The sequence below is a fragment of the Panthera leo genome, chromosome A2 (genome assembly GCF_018350215.1).
Source record: "Panthera leo isolate Ple1 chromosome A2, P.leo_Ple1_pat1.1, whole genome shotgun sequence".
Taxonomy (NCBI): Eukaryota; Metazoa; Chordata; class Mammalia; order Carnivora; family Felidae; genus Panthera; species Panthera leo.
Window position 1 is genome coordinate 154,490,780 of NC_056680.1, and position 22,688 is coordinate 154,513,467.

The 22,688-nt window shown below is 43.5% G+C and overlaps 1 protein-coding gene across 4 annotated transcripts in view; it reads left to right on the forward strand.

Moving 5' to 3' along the window:
- The window catches only part of AGK (acylglycerol kinase), an 80,691-nt gene that overhangs the window by 5,218 nt on the left and 52,785 nt on the right, over positions 1-22,688 (forward strand). For all 4 annotated transcript variants that reach the window (XR_006199294.1, XM_042926719.1, XM_042926737.1 and 1 more), the window contains exon 3: positions 22,273-22,312. Coding sequence is in view for 3 of the 4 variants with exons in the window: in XM_042926719.1 (XP_042782653.1) it covers positions 22,273-22,312 (40 nt within the window). In the remaining variant the exon portion in view is untranslated. The remainder of the gene's footprint in view (positions 1-22,272; positions 22,313-22,688) is intronic.

The window sequence follows — 22,688 nt, forward strand, 5'->3', positions numbered from 1 at the left end:
CCATCCTTGACATTCAAGGGTGCGTTCAAAATGCAAACCCCTATTGTCCTGTTGCTCTTCCTTTCTTCTGACTTTTCTCCTCCATTCATTCATGCCATGTGGCCTTTCTGTTTTTAAATTGTAGTAGAAAACACCTAAAATTTGTCACCTTAGCCCTTTTTAAGTGTACCAGCAGTAGAGTTAAGTACGTTCCCATTGTTGTGCAAGTGAGCTCTAGAGTTTTTTCATCTTACAAAACTGAAACTCTGTACCCATCAAACACAACTCTCCATTTCCTCTCCCCGCCCAGCCCCTGGCAACCACCAGTCTGCTTTCTGTTTCTGTCAGTTTGACTACTTGAGGGACCTTGCATGAGTGTTGTCATATAGTATTTGTGTTCTGTGACTGGTTTATTTCACTTAGCGTAACGTTCTTAAGGTTCATCAATGTCGTAGCAGATGGCAGGATTTCATTCTTTTAAAAGGCTGAATAATATTCCATCATACGCATGTACCTAACACATTTTCTCTATCCAGTCGTTGTTGATGGACATTTGGGTTGCTTCTCCCTCTCGGCTATTGTGAATAATGCTACTACAATGAACTTGAGTGAGCAGATAGTCCTTCCAGATCCTGTTTTCAATGCTTTTGGGTGTACACCCAGAAGTGGGATTGCTAGATCATAGGGTAGTTCCAGTTTTAAGTTTTTGAGGAAGCACTATTCTGTTTTCCATACTGGTTGTACCATTTCACAGACACGAGGTTTCCCATCTTGCCACATCCTCACCAACGCTTGTTATTTGTGTTTTGTTTTGCTTTGCTTTTGATAGGGGCCATCGTAATGGGTATGATATGGGTATCTTGTGGTTTTGATTTGCATTTCCCTAATAATTAGTGATGTTGAGCATCCTCTCGTATACTGTTTGGCCATTTGTTTATCTTTGGAGAAATGTCTGTTCAAATTCTTGGCCCGTTTTTAAAAATCAGGTTCCTGGGGTGCCTAGGTGGCTACGTCGGTTGAGGGTCCGACTTCGGCTCAGGTCATGATCTCACAGTTTGTGAGTTCGAGCCCTGCGTTGGGCTCTGTGCTGACAGCTCAGAGTCTGGAGCCTGCTTCGGATTCTGTGTCTCCCTCTCTCTCTGCTCCTCCCCTGTTCACACACACACACACACACACACACACTCTCTCTCTCTCTCTCAAAAATAAAGATTAAAAAAAAATTTAAAAAAAATCAGGTTCCTTGGGGTTTTTTTGTTGTTGGTGAGTTGTAGGAATTCTTTAATCCCTTAGGAGATAGATGATTTGCAAATGTTTCCTTTCATTTCATAGGCTGCCTTTTCCCTCTTTTGATGGTGTCTTTTGATGCCCAGAAGTTTTAAAGTTTGGTATAATCCCATTTGTCTATTTCTATTTTTGTTGCCTCTCTTATTGGTGTCATATCTAAGAATTCACTGCCAAATTCAGTGTTAGGAAGCTTTCCTCCCTGTGTTTTCCTCTAGGAGTTTTATAACTTTAGGTCCTATAGTTAGGTCTTTAATCCATTTTGAGTCCTTTCCCCATTGTGTGGTCTTGGCATCCTTGTCTAACATCCATTGATCATATATGCCAGCCCGTTTTTTAAAATTTTTACTTCTGGGTGCTCTGTTCTGTTCTGCCGGTCTGTATATTCATGCCCATACCATTGGCTTTAGTAGCTTTGTAATATGTTTTGAAATTAGGAAGTGTGAGGCCTCCAACTTTGTTCAAGATTCTTTTGGATATTCAAGGTCCCTTGTGTTACATATGAATTTAGGATTTTTTTTTTCTATTTCTGCAAAACATGCCACTGAAATTTTGATAGGGATTGCATTGAATCTGCAGCTTATTTGGGTGGTACGCACATTTTTATGATATTAAGTCTTCCAGTGCATGAACACGGATGTCTTTCCACTTACTTGTATCGTTCTTTCAGCAGTGTTTTGTAGTTTTTAGTGTACAAGTCTTTCACCTGCTTGGGTTATATTTATTCCTAAATATACTTTTTTTTTTTTTTTTTTGATGCTATTGTAAATGGAATTATTTTCTTAATTTCCTTTTTGGGTTGTTCATTGTTAGTATATAAAAACTGGATTTTTATGTGCTGATTTTGTATTCTGCAATGTTGCTAAATTTGTATTTTCTAACAGTTTTTTTTTGTTGTGTGGAATCTTTAGGGTTTTCTATGTAAAAGATCATGTCCTCTGCAAGCAGATAATTTTTCATCCTTTCCAATTTGGATGACTTTTATTTCTTTTTCTTGACTAATTACTCTGTCTAGGACTTCCAATACCACACCGAATACAAGTGGCAAATCCTTGCCTTGTTCCTGATCTTTGAGAAAAAGCTTTCAGTTTCTCACTGTTGAGTATGGTGTCAGCTGTGGGCTTTACACATGGGTTCTTTGGTTATGTTCAGATTATTTCTTGTTATTGTCTTTTTCCTTTTATCTATATATCCTTATCCTTAAAAAATTTTTTTCTAATGTTTGTTTATTTTTGAGAGAGAGAGAGCACCTGTGCGCATGAGTGGGGGAGGGACAGGGAGTGGGAGACACAGAACCTGAAACGGGCTCCAGGCTCTGAGCTGTCAGCACAGAGCCTGATGTGAGGCTCGATCTCTGAACAGCAAGGTAATGACCTGAGCCGAAGTCGGGCACTTAACTGACTGAGCCACCCAGGCACCCCTATATATCCTCAGCCTTTTCATATAGCAATCTTCACTTTCGTCCTTTATATTAATCTACTTTTTTCCTGAGAAAATCTTCTCTGTGGCTCTCTTGAGTAGGAGCTGCCTTGCCCCTTCAAATGGGTTGTAAGGTGGGGTTGACATCTCTTAGCTCCTCAGTACCTGTTTCAAACAGTTCGTCTTCCATCTTCTTATACAAGTCTCTTTTACTTTGAGGCTCAGAATATCGGGCTATATCCTACAACTGTAAACCTTCTGGCTTTCTGGGATCTCACTTATGTTAGTTGTAGGCTTCAGTGCCTGGTTGACCAGTGTCCTTTTCCCGCCGAGTCTTGTTACCTTCTGGTGTACCCCGAGTATACATGCACGTGACCCGTGTACCAGCCTGGCCTTCCTTTCCTGACTTCGTCTACTTCCAGGACTTTCACTGCTGCTCCGCCTTCTTCTGGGTCCCCCCGACCCTCCGTGGCTGAGACCTTCTCACTGCTTGCCCCTGTTCTTCTTCTGAAATCTGGAACTTCAGTATCGCAGTCTCTCAGTCTTCTATTATTCCACGTTTCCCAACCTTACTCGTATTTTTTAATATTACCAAGACTTCTTGTCCCTGAGAGCCTCCAGTTTCTTCCAAATCCATCACTCTTTGCTGCTTTCTTCACTTTTTCCCTCGATTTCTTGATGCGCCTGTCACACACTTCTCAGCTGCACTTTTCACGAGTCCTCCTGGCTTTTTCTTTTTTTCTTTGAGAGAGAGCGAGAGCATGTGCATGCAGGGGCTGGGCAGAAGGAGAGGGAGAATCTCAAGCAGACTCCATGCTCAGCACAGAGCCTGACGAGGCTCTATCCCATCACCCTGGGATCGTGAGCTGACATCTGACAGCCCCAGCTGCCCCTCTCTGAGAGGATGTTTCACCTAGGACGGTGCTCAGAGCTGGTCCTGTCTCCAGCCTGCTCCTGCCTGGCCCAGGGGTGCTTGTGTCTGGGGAATGCCCTCTTCTTTTCCCTGTCCCTTGCTCATGGCTTGGCTGGCACTCCACCCACGGCCTTGTTGCTATGTACCCACCTGGGAGCCCCTACGGACACCCTGAGGGCCCTCTCTTGACTCCATTCAGCCAGAGGCAGGCAGCCCTCCCTCCCTTATTCACAGCATGGAGCCCGACTCAGGACTCAATCCCATGACCCTGGGATCGTGACCGGAGCTGAAATCAAGAGGTGGACGCCCAACCGACGGAGTCACCCAGGTGCCCTCCCTGGCCTTTTCTCTCCCTCGTTCCTCCTCCTTTTCACAGTTAAGCTGTTTGAGTAGATTTTGTCTTCTTCCCTACCTCCTACTCATTCTATATCCCATGCAGTCTTTGTTAGAATTATTCTCACCAGTTTTACTTCTCATTCTTTTTGACAGCTCAGCTTTAGACACAGTTACTGTCCTTGAAATAATTTTTTCATTGCTTTCTGTTTTTGCTCGTCTGCGTCTGGCTATTCCACCTCCTCCTCGTTGACTCCTCCTCTCCACTCATACATTAGGGAAGCGGTTCCTTCGGGCCCTGCCACATTACGTCCTCTCTCTACGTAATCTCATCTACTCAATGCCTGCGGTTTCCAGCTGTTTGTAGACCAGTCCCAGGTTTGTTGCCCTAAAGACCTCTTCGCGGCTCCAGACCTGTATGTGCACTCACCTGCTTCCTTAACGCGTCTGCTTGCATGCTTCACAGATAGATGCCTCAAGCTCGGCTGGCTGAAGAGCAAAAGCTCGCTGGCCACACCTGCCCTTCTCAGTGATTGGTACCACTCACCATCTATCTAACCTCCCAAACTAGAGATGTGAACCTCATCCCCCATCTGTCCTTCATTCTCCTTTCCTACATTCAGGCTGTACATTCTAAGCGATTTTGCCTTTTCTAAATCTTGGAACGTATTTGATTTCTTTTGCCAGCTCTGCTGTCGCCACCACAGCACCGTCATCTCTTGCCTGGATTCTGTTTAGTTTTTGAGAGAGAGAGAAAGAGAGAGAGACAGACAGACAGGGTGTAAGCAGGGGAGGAACAGAGAGAGGGAGACACAGAAGCTGAAGCAGGCTCCAGGCTATGAGCTGTCAGCACAGAGCCTGATGTGGGGCTTGAACTCACGAGCCGAGCTGTGAGATCATGACCTGAGCCGAAGTGAGACGCTCAACTGACTGAGCCACCCAGATGCCCCTCTTGCCTGGATTTTTATTAAATACATCCTAACTGTTCTTGCCTCTACTCCTGCCTGGTTTGTATCTAATTTGCACTCCACTGCCAGAGTGATGTTTAAAGAAGTGCGGGTTGCTATTGCTTTTGGATTCGACTCGACCTGACTTGGTGTTGTGTGTGCACATCTCCAGCCCTGCCACATCTACACCTTAGTCTATAGAACTCTCAGGTCACTTTGGAAGAAGTTCACTTTCCTTGAAGTTCTGTCTCAGGGCTCCTGGGAGGGCCTTCACACATCTTGTTCCCCCCTGGAGCACTCTCCCCTCCCTCCTTCCCCAGCCAGCTACCTTTCCTCCAAGTCTCGAACATTATTTCTTCCCTGCCCCACTGCACACACACTTATGTTCTTCCTTTCTGTCTCCTTGGGTGAGGTCTCTATCATCCTGTCCAAGGCCAGTCCCTCCAACGCTGATCTAAATTCTGTTCTTTCTCATGGGTTATCCTCTCCCTCACTTCATCTTTAAATCTCATCCTTCCTGCTTTTTCCTCCTACTTGTTGAACCCCTGTGGCTTAAACATATTGTTCCTCAACTGTGTACTTCCATTTATTTACTGCTCTGTCTTCTTTCATTTATGCCATTCTTTTTTTAAGTTTATTTTTTTATGTTAGAGAGAGAAAACGTGTGAGCACTTGGGGGAGGGGCAGAATGAGAGGGAGAGAGAGAATCCCAAGCTGGCTTCACACTGTCAGCACTGAGCCTGACACAGGGCTCGATCCCATGAACTATGAGACCATGACCTGAGCCAAAACCAAGCGTCAGATGCTTAACCAACTGAGCCACCTAGGTGCCCCCCATTGATGCCATCCTGGAAGCATATCCCACATCTTCAGTCTCTACCTTCACTTTAGAGTAAACCTAGTAAAATTGATTTCTATTTCATCTTTTGATTGAACCTGCTCTTGACAAGGTCATTAATAGCCCCATAGTTGTCAAGTTCAATGGATACTTTTCAGTCCGTATCGACCACATTTGTTTCTCTTTGTCTCTCTTTTAGTTACCTGTAGGGTGTCTTTCTCTGCTCATCCCTTAAATGCTGGACTCTCCTGGGTTCCTCTTTTTATTCCACACACTGGTTAGATGGTCATAACCACACTACTGTTTGTAAGTATGGTGTATCAATTTTGGAGTCCTATTTTTCTAGTCTTTACCTTGATTCTCTTGACGTTGTCTGCACATAAGTGGTCCTGGAGTTCTACCCTGGGATCAGCCATCAGAACATCCTTTCCAAAAGAGAACTCTGATCATGGTCCTCCTCAGCAGACAGCCTGTAAATGGCTCTCCAGTGCTTAGAGTGCAGAGACCCACTTCTTTAATCCGGCACAGAAGGCCCTCGGTGACCCTGCCCTTGTCTTCCTCTCCAGTCTTTTCCTGGTCCCTTCTCGTCCCACCTCCATGGCCCCTCAGCTCGACCTGTGTTCCAGCGGTCCCTAAAAGAAGGCCTGTTTTCTGCTACCCTTCTCTTTGTGTGTGTTCTTTTCCCTCTCCCCACAAACACTGGACTTTTATTCACCTGGTCATTAACTCAAAAATGTCACAGAGGTGGCATTCTCAGATTAAGAGGAAAGAAAAACAACAGTTGCTCAATTACTCATTATTCAAAACAATGTGTTGAGGAATTATTTTTAACCCCGTGCCAGGCTAGTCACTTCCGTGTGTGTGGTCTCATCGAATCCTCAGAATTGTCTTGTGAGAGGGGTAAGAAGATTTCCATACCCGAAATTAGGAAGTTGAGGCTCAGGTAGATTAGTAGCTTGTGGGATTTGGACCCAGGTAAATCCTACCCGAAATCCCATGTCCTTTCTTTGCTGATGACGACTTTGGAGAGCAATGCTCACTTCTGTGTATAAGTACCACTGGATTTATTAATGACACTACCTTTTCACTGCCTTTCGTGTAACTTTATCAGAACTCTTCCGTAATGTTCCTGTTGTAGTTTTAACTGCTCCAATGGAATAAAACCCTTAGAACACCTTTGTTAGCATGCACTATACATCCGTGGTGAAAACCGGACACACTGCCAGGGACCAAGACACCTATTTCAAAACCTCCAGAGTGTCATTGGTTCCTCTGTGCTCCGTAGCTGTCTTTGTTGATACCTTTGTCTGACTCCCCTTCTGCTCCCTGTTCTTGCCCTTCCCTCTGCCTTTCCCTTTTTAGCTTCCTTAGTAAGTAGATGAGTTGATTTTCCTAAATTCTCTGAACATGTTCAAACATACCACAAAATTGAAAGCATTTTACAATAAACACCTGCCTATTACTTGGAGTCTAGATTTTACTGTATTTGCCTTATCACGTATCTCTCCATTTGTCCATCCCTCTCTGTCTCACTTTTTGATGCATTTCAAAATAATTTGTAGAGGTCTGTACTACCACCTAAATACCTGAAGATGCTTATCAGTAATTCGGTTATAGGCAAATTAGTATTTGCTTATGGTGGTTTTTTAGTTATAGAATTTGTGTAAAATGGAATGTACAGATCTTTTTTTAAAATTTTCTTTAATGTTTGTTTATTTTTGAGAGAGACAGAGCATGAGCAGGGGAGGGGCAGAGAGAGACACAGAATCTGAAGTAGACTCCAGGCTCTGAGCTGTCAGCACAGAGCTGGATGAGGGACTTGAACCCACGAACCTTGGGATCATGACCTGAGCTGAAGTCAGACACTTAACCAACTGAGCCACCCAGGTGCCCCTGGAATGTGCAGATCTTAGGTGTACGTGCACTGAGTTTTTGTCAGGTGCATATACGTGTATCACCGAGATTCCTAGCACAATACAAAATGTTGCCATCACTCTGTGTGTTTTCCTCATGTCCCTTCATGGTCAATCTCTGTCCCCTGCCCCCAGAGGTAACTGTCCTGCTGATTTTTTTTTTCCCCCCACCATAGATTGATTCTTTTCTCCCCCACCATAGATTGATTTTTTTCCCCCCTGTTCCAAATTTTATGTACATGGAATAAGATGTATTCTTTTTTTGAAAGGCTTCTTCCTCTCAGCACAGTGGCTTTGAGATTCATCAAAGTACAATAGTACAAGTGCTATTGCATTTATCTATAGTTCACTCCTTTATATTGCTCAATAGTAAGAAGGTAAGCATATTATAATGGTTAATATTTTATACTTAGAGAATTGTAAATTCCTTGATTTTGATTTCTGAGACTGGTGAACATAATATTTTGCATTACTCATTTTAGAAAATACAAATTGTGGTCCACCTGCATGGATTAGTCGTTTAGGTGTCTGACTCTTAATTTGGGCTCAGGTCATGGTCTCAAAATCCGTGGGATTTAGCCCCGTGTTGGGCTGTGGGCCGACACAGTAAAACCTTGGGAATCTCTCTCTCCCTCTGTCTGCCCCTCCCCTGCTTGCGCATGTATGCATGTTCTCTCTCTGTCTCTGTCTCTCAAAAATAGACATTAAAAAAACCCCAGACAAATTGTTTTATTATATGTATTTGACTTTTTTCTTCCCTTTGAAAGAAAAACAATTTCCTGATGAAGGATTCACGTGCCAGTAATAACAGTTGACTGTATTTTAATGTTGATTTTGAGATTTTAATAATGGTCATGGTTTTTCTAAGGGAAAGTTTTTTCTGCAACAGATTTGGAAGAAGTTGCATATGTTCCTCTTGATCTGTTCCATTTTTGGTTGCTGCCCTTAATTTGCCTTTTGACCCCGGTATCATTTTTTTGCAGGCTCTTTTCCATTGTTAATGTGCTTGTAAGTTTTCTTCCTCGGGAGTGCCTTCCCCTTTTAGTCTCCCTTCCTCTCAGCTTCAAGGAAGAAAACCTGTGATATTTTTCCCTCTGCATAATTTGCCCACAGCCGGTTGCTGGAGTCCACCGGAGCAGGAGCAGCGGGGGCTCCTCTCAGGACTCAGCAAGAGCAATTGAAGAGGAGGAAATGACCCTGTTTGCTGAAAGTAAAGCGAATTTAAGTATTGCTCATTCCTCTTCAACTGCTCTTTCTAGGCTTTCTGGGCTCCCTGGGGGCGATTATGCTCCAGCTTCCTCAGTTCATCCTGTCGGCAGTTCCCTGCAACAGTCCCTCTCTTGTTCCTCACCCTTCAGTAGCACAGAATCTGCTAATAAGAAGTGCGGGGGAGAGGAGGCAGTGTCGTCTTAAAGTTGTCTCCGGAGTCAGGCAGAACTGACGCTTCCTAGCAGTGTGACCTCGGGCTCCCTAAACCTTAGGTCCCCCTGTACGGTGGGATGATAAGAGTGCCTCACTGGGTCATTGAAGGATTGAGTGAGGAACCATAAAGCTGTTCGCGTCGTGCCTGATAGACAGGAGGTTCAACAAATGCTAGTAATTGTAAGTAAATTTGATGTTCAGTACGTTGGGAGTTAACATGAATTACTTCTGGTAACTGGCAGTGAATGATTTGAGAGACAACCGGTGGGGAAGGAAGACCAGGATCTGCCAGATGGTCTAATAAGATCTCAGCCTTATTATTTCACTTTGCGTGGAGCAGGACAGCTTGGAAAGTGTGGTTTTACGACAGAACATAACCCCAGACGAGGCGGGGCGTAAGCAGTTACAGTTGGCTTGGTCTGGACCATCATGCATCTGATTTCAGCTCCCATTGTTGCTTTCATCTCTGGGGATCTCGTGCTTGCTCGTCCTGGGTCTGGTTTCTCTCCCTGTGATTTTGGTTGGCGAGCCTTGGCACAGGTTCTGAACTTCCTTTCCTGGCTCCGCAGTCAACGGTAGCCCTGCTCTTCCTCTGTTCTGGCTCCTCGTGCTCAGCTCCGTCCTTTGGCTCCGTGCTCTGGCACTGGTTCAGTCACCCACCTTGGCCTGTGACCCAGGGCTCCCGCCATTCATTTCTGTGGGGCGTCTAGTCTCTCAGCCAGAACTCTTGATACTTTCTTGGGGATTTTAAAGTCCCATTGACACTATGAATCCCTGAACGTGAAACTTGCAAAGCAAATGCGAAGCTAAGTGATGGTCCTGGGCCGTGTGTCCCTAGGTTTTTATTAATATTGGAGTTTTTTCCCTCCGAATATAGAAAGGTTAATCTTGATGACTGTATCATCAGCTTTCACCAGCACGGGTGGGAGCTCACCTTTCAAGTTCTGTGGCCAGAATTGCTTAGAAGAAGTAAAAATAAGTGGTTTTAAGTTGGCACGAGGGGTGTGTTGAGTGTCATTCAGTTTTATCGAGAACTTGGTAATAGTAATGATGATGATCACTCACACTTAATCAGGGCTTGTCATATACCAGACGTGATTCTAAGCACTTTATGTTTATTAACTCATTTTATCCTCCGAACAACTTTGAGATGGTTATTCATCTCCTACTAGTGTGAGATTAATAACCCTAGAAGGAGGCAGAAACCAAGGGAGAGCAAGATTAAGTATTTTGCCCAAGGTCACACAGCTAAAAAGTGGGAGAGCCCTGATTCCAAACCAGGTAGTCCTTACCTTAACCTCTGGAAATGGCTCCTGTATCTAAGGGAGCCGGGGAGAAATGAAGAGCCGTAAACTGAAGATTGTCATCTGTCATAGACTCCATAGGACATAAGACAGATACTTTAACGTAGTGCTTTAAGTCTGGGCTTCTGAGCTAGTTGGGTCCGAGCCTTGTGTGTGCCACTTGCTGGGTGAGTGACTTTGGGCAGATTATTCAACCTTGTTAAACTTCTCCTTATTCATCCGTATAACATCTGACAACCTTATTGTGACACTTAGGAGATATAATCACAGCTGCTGGCACAAATTAAAAGAGCAGTTACTTTTATTATGAATGCATGAGGCGCTCTGTGCTGGGTCCTGTTTGAAGGTACAAAGTAAATGTCAGGGGTGCCTAAGAAAAGATTAAAGTTTTTTTATTATGGAGATTTTAGTCATATAAAAATCAGAATAGTATAATCCCCATGTGTTCTCACCCTGCCTCAATAAATACCAACATTTTACTGATCTCATTTCATTTCTCTACTTTTTTTTTTTTCCCCTCTGGAATATTTTGATGCAGATTTTCAGAAATTCTAGCTTCTATCATTTATACTTCGGTACCTTGTCTTTAATGAGTAAGAACTTAAAAAATCACAATGGCATTATTATGAACCTAACAATCCTGAAATTCTTTTATGTCTTCTCATATCCAGCCTGTTTATATTTTCCCTCCTATCCCCCCATTCTTTGTTTTATGGTTTGTTCAAATCAGTGTCAAAACAAGTTTTGACACATTGCATTTAGTATCTATTTCTAAAGCCTCTCGAACTATAACCCCCTCCTTCTTCTAAAGTATTTATTTATTTTCAAAACCAGGCAGGTCTGCCTTTTCCCTGGAGAGTTTTTCATAATCGAGATTTGGTGGATAAGTTATACCATTCAGTGCTGCGCAGAGTCCTGTGGGGGCCTGAGGCAAGGAGAAAAATCAGTGATGTTGGTTCTGTGTTTATTTCAAACCGTGATACTGTGTTCATCATGGGTCTTGTGCATTCATTTTGATTTTTAGAATTATTGATTGTCTCCATTGTGGTTTTTTTGGTGTGAATTTTGCACCTGAGGTGAATGCCTTACTCTCCTCATTGTAGTCTCAGCCCTGAGTCATTTAATCTGTTCCCCTGTCTCTCCTGTGTCTTATAAACTGGCGATCAGACCCAGGTGCTAGAGCTTTGCTGCTGTCCAAAGCGTGGGCCGTGCTCCTGCAGCGCAGTTCCTCCTGGGAATGGATTAGAAACGCAGTCTCAGGACCCAACCCAGACCTGCTGAGTCAGAATGTGCATTTAACCAGGTCCCCAAGGGATTTGTGTGTATACTGAGATTGAGGATCACGGCTCCCAAGGCAGAATTAGATTCAGGTTTAATTTTTAGGGCAAGCATGCTTCATACACGTGTTGTGGATTTCTTCTCGTATCGTGTCAGGAAGTACGTGGTGTGGGGTTGTCCTGCTTTTGGCGGATCAGTGGATTCGGAGGCAGTCAGCTTAGTCCACCCATTAGAAAGTGAAGACCGTGGCTTCTTAGAGTTACTAGAGCCACGTGGTTAAGAGGAGGAGTGACCACACGGGTTCGAATGTCGGCTTTCCATCTGGCCAGCTATGAAACCTCGCTGTGCTTCAATTCTCTCTAAACTCTAACTTCAATTCTCTGTCTAGTGGAACCCATTTCTTTGGGTTGTCATGCCGATTTTCTTAGAATAGGGCCAGGCACAAAAAAGCTCTCCATCAGAAATAGCACATCGTCTTCTGGCTTTTCCATCCTTATCAGAGAAAGCCTCATAACAAAGATGTGTTTGGAGTTGGGCCTTGCGGTGAGTGGGACAGTGTGCTAGGTGATGTTAATGCCTTGAGCATAGGCAGAAACTGGAAATGCAGTGTATTTTTGGAGATTAGCAAAGAATTTGACTTCACTATAGACTACAGTTAGTTTTTTTTTGTTTTTTGTTTTTTTTTTTTTTTTTTTTTTTTTGGTAGAATAGGAGAAAAAGTTCAATTATGGAAGTCTTTGTAAGCAGTTTGTAGCATTTGGTGAACAGTGGAGATACAGTGAAGATGTTTAAGGAGAGGAGCATGTCATGAACAAAGTAGCACTCAGGAAGCTTAGTCCAGCACCGTTGGGCAAGATACATTGGAGGGGGAGGGCGTGTGGTTTGGGAGGGCATTTCGTCATAGAAGCTAAGAGAAGCCAGACCACAGTGATGGCATTGGGAGTGGGAAAATAAATGGGTGGAATAAGGCTGTGATAACGTAATACCTGAGCATGAGCACTGTAGGCAGGTAGACTGCTGGTTGGTTTGCGTTTTGCTATTTACTAGCTGCGACCTTTATCAAGTACTTAATCCATTCAACTTCTGCACCCCAGTCACCTTCTGGGGTAATGGCGATAATGAGATCTGCTTTGCAGGTTAGTTGTAAGGATTAAGTGAGATGATGCATTTCCTAGTACCTGCTACTGTGCCTGTCTCCTAGCTTCCCCTTGGTAAATGCTAGTTCTTATTATCATTCGATGATGGACTGGCTGTTTGGTTGAAGGAGAGGAAGGTAAGTCATTTTTTGGTTTCAAGACTAGGATAATTGGTGATACAGAAAGAGGCAAGTCGCCAGGGAGAATTGGTTTAAGGAGGAGGTATTATTCTCTTCCCTTTAAGCTATGTTGGGTTAGAGACTCTGACAGCAGATCCAGGGGGAAATGTGTTAGATTCCAGGGGTAAATTATGCATGCGCCACACTTGACTAGACCTGTATTATTTCTTTGGGTACACATTATGGTTTTAGTAATGTCTTGGGCTTCATTTTGTTCCGGATCTCTGGGGTTCTGACAAAGCAGATGTTTTACCTTGACATCCATTGAGATTAGCCTCTGCCTTTGCAGTCGGTGGTCCCAGGCCTGGCTGGTCCAGCACGGGCCGAAGGTAGCGAGGGATTTTTCCCCTCCTGGCTTTTCCTCATTTCACATTTTGTTGTGGTTTTAAAAAAGCAGTTTGTTTTGCTTTTCAGCCATTTCAGGGTTCTCTCTCTCTCTCTCTCTCTCTCTGTGCAGGCTGATGCTGAAGTTTGGGGTATTAATAGGTGCTATTTAAAGAAGCTCATTTATGGGCAATTAAATAACATGCCTGTCAGCCCAGATTTGATAGGGAATAGGGAACTTTTTTTTTTTTTTAAGTGCAATGAAGTTTAATTATATTCCCTCTCCTTTTAGCTCTTTTGTCATTTTATTTAGAAAACAGATTTCTTCTTTTCTAAAAAAATCTGTATTATTCTTTCCCATATGTTTATTGGTGGGGGGGTGGGGTGGGGTGGAGAGGACTGAGATGGAAGGGCAGGAGATATATTTAAGTTATGTTTTGTTTTATTGATTTCACATCATTATTAGTGATATTTCTATCAGTGGTATTAGCTGCTCCAAGCACTGCAGAGAGAACAGTCGAAGCTCAGGCTAAACTAACCCCTCTGTAGGTGGTAACTGACATCTCCAATATTGTATGTCACGAAACAGCACAAATACTGACAATAGTTGATGAGTTTATAGGTCAGAAGGTCTGTCCTGTATTCCGGAGCCCAGGCTGAATACCCCTTTATGCATGTGGTTTATAGAGCACAACTCGGAGGGTAGGAGGAAGGGAAGAAGGGACTCGGCCTACAGTATCTTTTCGAATAGCTGACATAACCTCTCTGTAACGTTTTCTCTCTTGCCTTTTAATACAGCAGTAGATAAGGGTACCTTGTGTAAAACTGACAAGAGTAGCTATTTCCACTAGATTTTTAATTTCAGTGCTGGGTTATCCATTCTTGTTCACTGTGGACTTGAGTGACTGGGGCTCTCCCCACTCCCCCTTCCTGTTTTAGTAAATACAGTCTGGGGAAAATGCCCTTGGCTTTCATTATAGTGTTATTGGAAATGTTGATCCTTGCATTGTTAAATATACCACCAGGGAAAGAAGTCCAAATATACCACCATTTGACCTCAGAGCTCCTGAACCTAAGTTTGGTGTATCCTTGTCACTAGCCCAGAACCCTTGTCCTTTACAGTTGATGGTAGACTTTAGCTTCCTTCTTCCTTTGCTAAACCTCACCGACAGCACCAGGGGTGACAGAATTTTAATGCCAGCGATTGCCTGCCTGCCTCCTTATTTTCTTTCTTCTTTTGTGCATTCTAAGGGTCATTAAAATGAAGACAGTCACCACTCAGTGTATGCTTATCAGTAGTAATTCTTCTTGACGCTTGATACTTTCACGACATTAGGGAACTTCTTTATCTCATTATGGTTGGGAAACGTAAGAAGATACAAATTTCTGAAGTCGCAGGTAGCACATCATGGGGAGGCCTGGAGAACCAGAAGGGACATCATTCTCTGGTTAAATGGGAAGACCAGACCAGAAGGCCCTAAAATCCTTCTCAAAGTCAAAAATGTTTTTATCGTTCTCCTAGAGTTTGTAACCCATCACGTTCCCCATTTACGTCTCTCTGAGTGAGCCTTCTTTAGGCCCAGAATAGATCTTTGAGTGTTCTTCTCGAACACAATGCATGTCTTCCCGCTCGGTGACCAGTCTTTCCCTTGGGCAGAGATGATCACCATTTTCTCACGGGTGACACTGATCACTGCCGCTGCCATTATCTGTTCGGGTGGGGGCGATGTGTGCTTGACAAAGCTCCCTGCTGTGCACTAAGAGAATCCCTTCTCTATGGTTTTTTCTGTCTCTCCTTCCATCTCCACTCCATCCAGGCTGTTCCATGGACAACCTGTGCTCACCGCCCCTGGCAATATCATGCTTAATTACTCGAGTAGGCTTGGGTGAGTTGAAGTAGTTGCTGTAAACATCTAAACTTGAAATCTGTTTTGTGTAAAACAGAAACTGGGTTGCATGCACCAGGGAAAAGCTGGTGGTAGAAATTGCTATACAGTTTGCTTCTAGACTGTAGTGGGAAATATCTGTTTTTGGGAAATTGGATAGATCAATATGATTTTTTTGTTAACATGCAAAGTTGTTATTGAAATTACAACTTATCTTACTTTGCAGTCCTAAAGTAATAAATAAAACATTTATGGCTCAGAATAAATTGTGAACATCCCATTTCCTGTGGTAGCAGGCATGTTTGTATTCTTTTAAAGCCTCAGGCAGAGTGACATCAGCAGGTTTTTTTCATTTCCTAATCCAGAAGCTTCTGATTTCTGTCAAAGGACCTGCATTTTAGTACTGAGCAGATAGATCTTTAGGGACCTTTTAAAAAATGATTTCTTTTTAACGTTTATTTCTTTTTAAGAGAGAGAGAGAACGAGCGAGCAAGCACAAGCTGGGGAGGTTCAGAGAGAGAGAGAGAGGGAGATGCAGAATCTGAAACAGGCTCCAGGCTCTGAGCTGTCTAGCACAGAGCCCGACCTGGGGTTCGAACTCACGAACTGCAAGATCATGACCTGAGCTTGGTTAAATGGCTGCTTGGTTAAATGACTGAGCCATCCAGGCACCCCTTCAGGGACACCTTTTTGATATGACTACATGTTAAATTGTGCTAAACTTCAGTTCTCTTGGGAGACCAGACCGCATGATGTAGTAGAAAGAGCATGGACTTGGAATTTATATATGGTACTTGTGTGTGTGTGTGTGTGTGTGTGTGTGTGTGTGTGTGTGTGTATGTGTGACAGGGTTTTAGCTTCACCTTCAGATTTTTGATCCACGAGCAATCTAGAATTTCTCTGATAACAGACTCAGCCACTGGGACGGTTCTTAGGATGCTTCTTAGTATACCAGAAGGAGTTCTTCATTTAGCTTTCTAGTTCCTCATTTAACTAGTTCTTTTACCCACTCCCCCAAGCACGTGCGCACACACACGGTTCTTGATCTGGTCAGGTTTCCATGACCGTTCTAACTTTTCATCCTCAACTGTACCACGGTGATTTCTTCTCTTGCCCTTTGGTGGTAATTACAGAGAAGAGCTATCTCAGGTGGGTCTGTGGCTTCAAGAATGCCAAACGACTCATACAAAGAATCACCTTCAGTTTTTTCTGCGGGACAAAGTCTGCCTGTGAGCACAGTGAGTCAGTCTCTCCTGATGAAACATTTGCCACTTATTTATTGAACAGTTATTTATTGAGTACCTTTTATCTACAAGAGGTGCTGTGTGCAGAAGAGAAAATGAGAAAATGGTGAATTATCCATGAATTCAAGGCAGTTATAGTGAAGGAAGAAAGGGGAGACCAGCAGTTTTGTGTGTGGTGGGCTAAGGGTGTGGGTGGCATCGGGTGTGGCCTTTCTAGTTTTTAAAAGGGATGAGGGATAGAGGGATCAGATCCTTGCAGGGGGAATGTTCACTGTTTGTTTTAGGAAAAGCAAAAGCGTGTGGTTTTTGCGGCATCAAGAGCACGACGGGAGATAAGGAAGTGGTTCTTAACTTCTTTCCTCAGTTACCCACTGCATTTTTCCTTTGGCTTTCAAATGAGGTGCAGTCTGTGTACGTGAGATTCATCCGGCGTTCTCTGTCATCTGTCCCAGGGCTCAGGGCATCTCTTCGGCTGCTTCTGCTTCTCACCTTCTCACGTAGACCATCCGATCCGCTCTCATCCCTCCATTACCACATGTATCTTTAGTCAAGATTACTGTTGGAATTCCACACGTGTATTTCCAGCTGTCCCTTGGACACCTCCACCTGGACTCACCCCTATCTCCGATCGACAAATCCAGAACTAAGCCCAGCTTCCGCCCTCCTAAACCCGTGTCCCCTACCACAGCCCACTTCTGAGTGGTACCGCCTTCCACCGATGGCTCAGTGCAACAATGTGGACACTGCCTTGGACCCCTGCCTTCCCTTTCTTCCCCACAGGCCAGCCCTTGGGTTTGCTTCCAAAACATCTGCTGCCTCTGTCCTCTCCTGGATCCTGGCTCCCGTGGGTCATCCTGTCGTCCTGGCTCTCTTGTATTCCTGGAGAACCCTCCCAGGTCTCCCTGGCTCCAGTCTTTCCTTCAACCATGGCTGGCTGACTTCACACTGCAGCTGGAATGGTCCTCCTAACACGTCACTCTGGCCACATCCTGTATCTTCCTAACACCTTTTAAAAGTTTTGGGGCGCCTGGGTGGCTCAGTCGGTTAAGCATCCGACTTCGGCTCAGGTCATGATATCATGGTCCGTGAGTTCGAGCCCCGCGTCAGGCTCTGTGCTGACAGCTCAGAGCCTGGAGCCTGTTTCAGATTCTGTGTCTCGCTCTCTCTCTCTCTCTGACCCTCCCCCGTTCATGCTCTGTCTCTCTCTGTCTCAAAAATAAATAAACATTAAAAAATAAAAAAAAAAAGTTTCTTATGACCTAAGGGTAAAGCCCTGATTCCTTAAATAGCTTAAAAGGGCCGTGGCAGTCTGGCCTGTGCCTCCCCTCCTCTTCCGTGGCTCCTCCCACGGCAGGCCGGCCTCCAGCTGTCCTGAACTTTCACTTTCCCATATTGGCCCTGCCTCACACTCTCAGGCTTGTACATGCTGTTTCCTTTGCGTTCTCCTCCCTATTTTTGCCTTGCTACTTTTTATTTCTCCCCTAAATGTACATTTGAGGGCCACTTCCTATAAAAAGCCTTCTCTAATTCCCCCAAGACTCGATTAGGTATTCCTAAATGTGCCCCTTTTACGGAGCATATAAAAGTCACGTCACCTTACGATTGCCTGTCAAATTGTCTTTCTTCCCTTCGAATCTGTAAACTTCATGAGGGGAGGGCTGGGTTTATTCACTAGTATATCCAGGACATCTGCGCAGTGCCTGGCATATCATTTATCAAGAAACCGATCTTTTACTTTATCACTAATACTTGCCAAGAGCTATTTCAGGTCAGGACCAAATCTGGTTCGTTGTACCGTACCAAACACTTTGTGTTCAATGACTATTTCACCTGCTGCTTTTGGGAACTTTATTGTACTTGAACTTACTAAAAACATTATATGAATGTAAATTTTAAAAGTTCAGTGAGATTAGGAGGTAATGTGGTTAATTGAATGAATGTGCTATGAAGTAGATAGATGAATGAGTATTGCCCATTCACGATTCTCTGAGGCTAAGAGAAAGCTTTAAAGCATGCATTTTAGGGTCAAGTTGGCATGGGTTGGAATGCCAGCTCTATCATTTAGTCACATGGTGGTCTCGGGCAAGTCAGTTCCTGCTCTGAGCCTCAACTTCTTCATACATAAAATGAGAATATAATGCCTGTCTTGCAAGGTTGTTACAAAGATTAAAGGTTTGTGAGAACAGCTGCTATAATATCTGACACATGGAAGTCGCTCTATGAATTTTAAGTTATTTTCTCTTTTATTCCAACAAAGCTGCCTTTCCTGAAACATTTTTGGAATTTCTTTTTTGAAATGGTTTTCAGAGCTGGTTATAGATCATCAGAATATATCAATGGGAGAAATCATTTTTTCTTTGAGGATGTGTGATTTTTAGAAACAGCTTGGTTCAGAGAGCAAGATCAAGATAGTTAATACCATTTTTGATATTAAAAAAATTGTGATTATAATGAGATTTTCTTTTGTAGCATCTAAATTGGTACATTTTCTAGCTTTCTCACAGGTGGCCTTGACAGCATATTCCATCTGGCACATTAAAATCCAGGGAATTAATTATAAAAAAGTCTTTTGATTTTGAATAGTGCTCTGATAAATCAAGTAGTATTAGCAAGCTCAAGAGAACTGAGGTCTTTAATCATCTACTTAATCACAAGTTAACATTCAAAATTTTACTTCTAGTGAAAAAGAATTTGGGGAAAAAAATGATCCAAGGTGCTACCCATCCTCTTGTCTGTATTGGGGGTCATTCTCTTCTTACCCAGGTCTGCAGGAATCCATGTGGCTGAAATACAGTAAGGCGGATGGTATCTAGCAATGACCCAGAGGAGCCTGGCACGTTCAAGGGCCTGCCCCTGCTAGGAGGGGAGCCAGCTGGGGGAAAGGGATGGGGACATACAGGCAGGTAGGCAGCTTTTATAGCAGTACAGAGGCCTTGTAGAGAGTAATCCGTAGGATGTATCTGTCGTATAAAAGACTGGAGGCACAGGTAATTCTATAGGAAAAATACATTAAAGTGGGTGTTTGGAGGAGCATAGTTCTGCGTGGTGGTAGTGGTCCCCCCAGGGCAGTGTGGGAGCTGGATTGAGGATGAGCCCAGTCCAGGGGATCCAGTGACAAATGCTCAGGTTGCTGCAAGGAACCCAGTTTTCTTTGGTGATCTATTGGTTACCAAGGGTTTAGTATTTTTACCTTGTCACGGTATAGAAGTCGTGGATGTGAGGTGTCAAGTCAACTATAAAGTGGTGTTGTCATGTTAATTACTTTTAAATATTTTACTACTTGGTGCCTTGAATTTCCCTAATCGCGCGCGCGCGCGTGTTTAAATGACATATATAATTGTTGCTGTTAGGACGATTCACTGAGAGCAGTTGATGGAGAGCTTTTGGGTAGAATATTTATGAATCTCTGGTGGGGGAGAGGAGAGAAGCTTATGCAGCGACCTTTTGCCACAGGGTAGGAGGGAATGGTCACCCAAGCAAGTGGGGACTGAGCCTGGCAGTAAAAGGTGCCTGTGGTCTAGATTTCACAAAGGGTTAGCCCCCCTAAAATGTTTGTTGTAGAGCAGCAGCCTGCACTTTTGAGTGTCATTTTAATTTTAATAGCACATTGTTCTTAGGTTTCAGATGGGGAGCACTTTTAAAATTAAACGAAAATTCCAGTATTGTTAACATATGGGGTTATATTAGTTTCAGGTGCACAATATAGTGATGCAGCAGTTGCAGACATCGCCCGGTGCTCCTCATCATATACTTGATCTTAGCCAAAAGGCCAAGAAGCGATCTCATCATGATAAATGTACCCTTTATTCCCCATCACCTCTTTTACCCGCCCCCCACCTCCCCTCTCATAACCACCAGTTTGCTCTCTTTAGTTAGAGTCTCTTTTTTGGTTTGTCTCTTTTTTTTTTTCCCCTTTGTTTCTTTCTTATGTTCTACCTATGAGTGAAATCATGTTATTTGTCTTTCTCTGACTTATTTTGTTTAGCATTATACTCTCTAGCTCCATCCATGTCCTCGCAAATGGCAGGATTTCATTCTTTTTATGGCTGAATAATATTCCATTGTATTTATATACCACATCTTCTGTATCCATTCATCTGTCGATGCACACTGGGTTGCTTTCCCGTCTTGGCTGTTGTAAATAATGCTGCAGTAAACACAAGGGGACACATATCCGTTCAAATTAAGTGGTGTTGTGCTTTGTAAAAACCCACAGATGGGCGGCATGGGTGCTTCCCTCACACAGTGCTTTCTTCTGAAAGTTGACCGCTCTGTGAAATCTGGGGTGGTTCTCCAGCCTGGCTGTGGAAGAAAAATCATTGAGTAGCCTTTGACCGCAGCTATGGCAAAAAGCGAAAGGTTGTTTAATTTCTTTTAGTTTAACCTTAACTCAAAATTAGGTTTTGAATGACTGTAAAAATGCAAAATTTGGGGTGCCTGGGTGGCTCAGTCAGTTAAGCGTCCGACTTCGGCTCAGGTCATGATCTCACGGTCTGTGAGTTCGAGCCCCGTGTCGGGTTCTGTACTGACAGCTCAGAGCCTGGAGCCCGTTTCAGATTCAGTGTCTCCCTCTCTCTCTGCCCCTCCCCTGTTCATGCTCTGTCTCTTTCTGTCTCAAAAATAAATAAACGTTAAAAAAATGTAAAAAAAAAAAATGCAAAATTCAAAGTCTCCAATGTTATGAGAATGGTCTAAAAAGAGTATTTTTTTATTTTTTTAGAAATAATTTAAGTGAAAGAACCCTTTTCTCCTTTCAGTTCTTTCCTATAAATTGTTTATTAGTGTTTTTAACTGTGGTTAACCAGGTTCAAATTACTATCTTAGCGCCATCAACATGCATTAGGATAGACTCTTACAAGAAGACCTGGGGTCTGGTAGGCAGTCAGCCATTTAAAATGCTCTTATAGTATAAATGGCATAGACACATTTTAGGAACCTTTTATGTTAAATAGACAAACATTTTTCTGACAGAATGTTTGCATTTTTGCAAGCCAAAATTTCACCTCATGCCAGAATTTTCCACTTGTGATATAATTGAGTGTCTGACAGGGATATAAAAAATAAGAGATTCAGATAAAACAGTAGCAGCAGCAACTAAACATCAAATTTATTTCTGGAGAATGACCTGAGTAATTTCCACTGGATAACGAAAGTACAGGATAGGTGCTTTAATCTTCTCATGCCGGGCTAACAAACTACTGCAAACCTAGTGACTTAACATGGCAAGAATTTATCATCTTCCAGTGCTTGGGGTTGGAAGTCCAACACGGGTCTCACTGGGCTAAAATCAAGGTGTCCACAAGAACCGCGCTCCTTCTGGAGGCTCTAGGGGAGAAGCCATTTCCTTGCCTTTCCAGCTTCTAGAAGGTACCTCCATTCGCTGACTGGCGGCCTCCTCCCATCCTCAGGGCCAGCAAACTTGCACCTTTCTGACAATTTTTCCATAGTCCCCTTTGCTGCTGATCACAGGCAGGAACTTTTAGGGACCCCCGTGATTAGATTAGGCTCCCCTGCATAAAACCAGGATCATCTTCCCATCTCTAGATCCTAAACTTAATCATATCTGTTAAAGCCCCTTTGCCACCTAAGTAAGGTGACATATTTTCAGGTTCTGGGGATTAGGATGTGGACATCCTGGAGGGAGTGGTATTTTGTCTACCATTATGTAAATACTTAACACAGGATTTCATTCAGGGAAAGTACTTTTCACAAGTGCCTGTGCTTTGTTACAGGTCTTTTAGAAACTTTCACTTGGGTATTTTATAGGGAAGGGTTGTACTTTCTTTTTTTAAATACTTGAAAAAGCCAGTTTTACTTGTTTGGATCTTAACCTGCTTGCTAAAGCTAATGTTCATTCTCTTTGTTTGCTTTGATAGTGATAACCTGCTAAGGAGAGCCGCCTGCCAAGAAGCTCAGGTAATGTCACTTAATGTGCTAAAGTGAAAACCCGCTTTATCTCCACTGCGCAGAACACCCCGGCTCTTCCAGGGGACCTGCGCGGTGCCTTGCCTCGGTGTGGTTTGGAGAGATTTTCCTACTATCCGGATGAGTCAGGCTGAGAGCCAGCTCTGAAGAGAGCTGGAGGAAGTTAGCCATCTGGTGAAGAGCAGTTCTAACGCCCACCCCTTTAGACATGCTTACTTCTGGATTCGACCTAAGAGTGCATTAAGTGGGCTGGTTGGAGCTCAGGGAGTTTGTTCATGTCTGTGGTTGTCCTTGAAGATCAGACTAAGCCCTGAACTCCCCTGCTCCAAATAAACCCCAAGGATGTCCGTTCAGAACAGGTATTGCC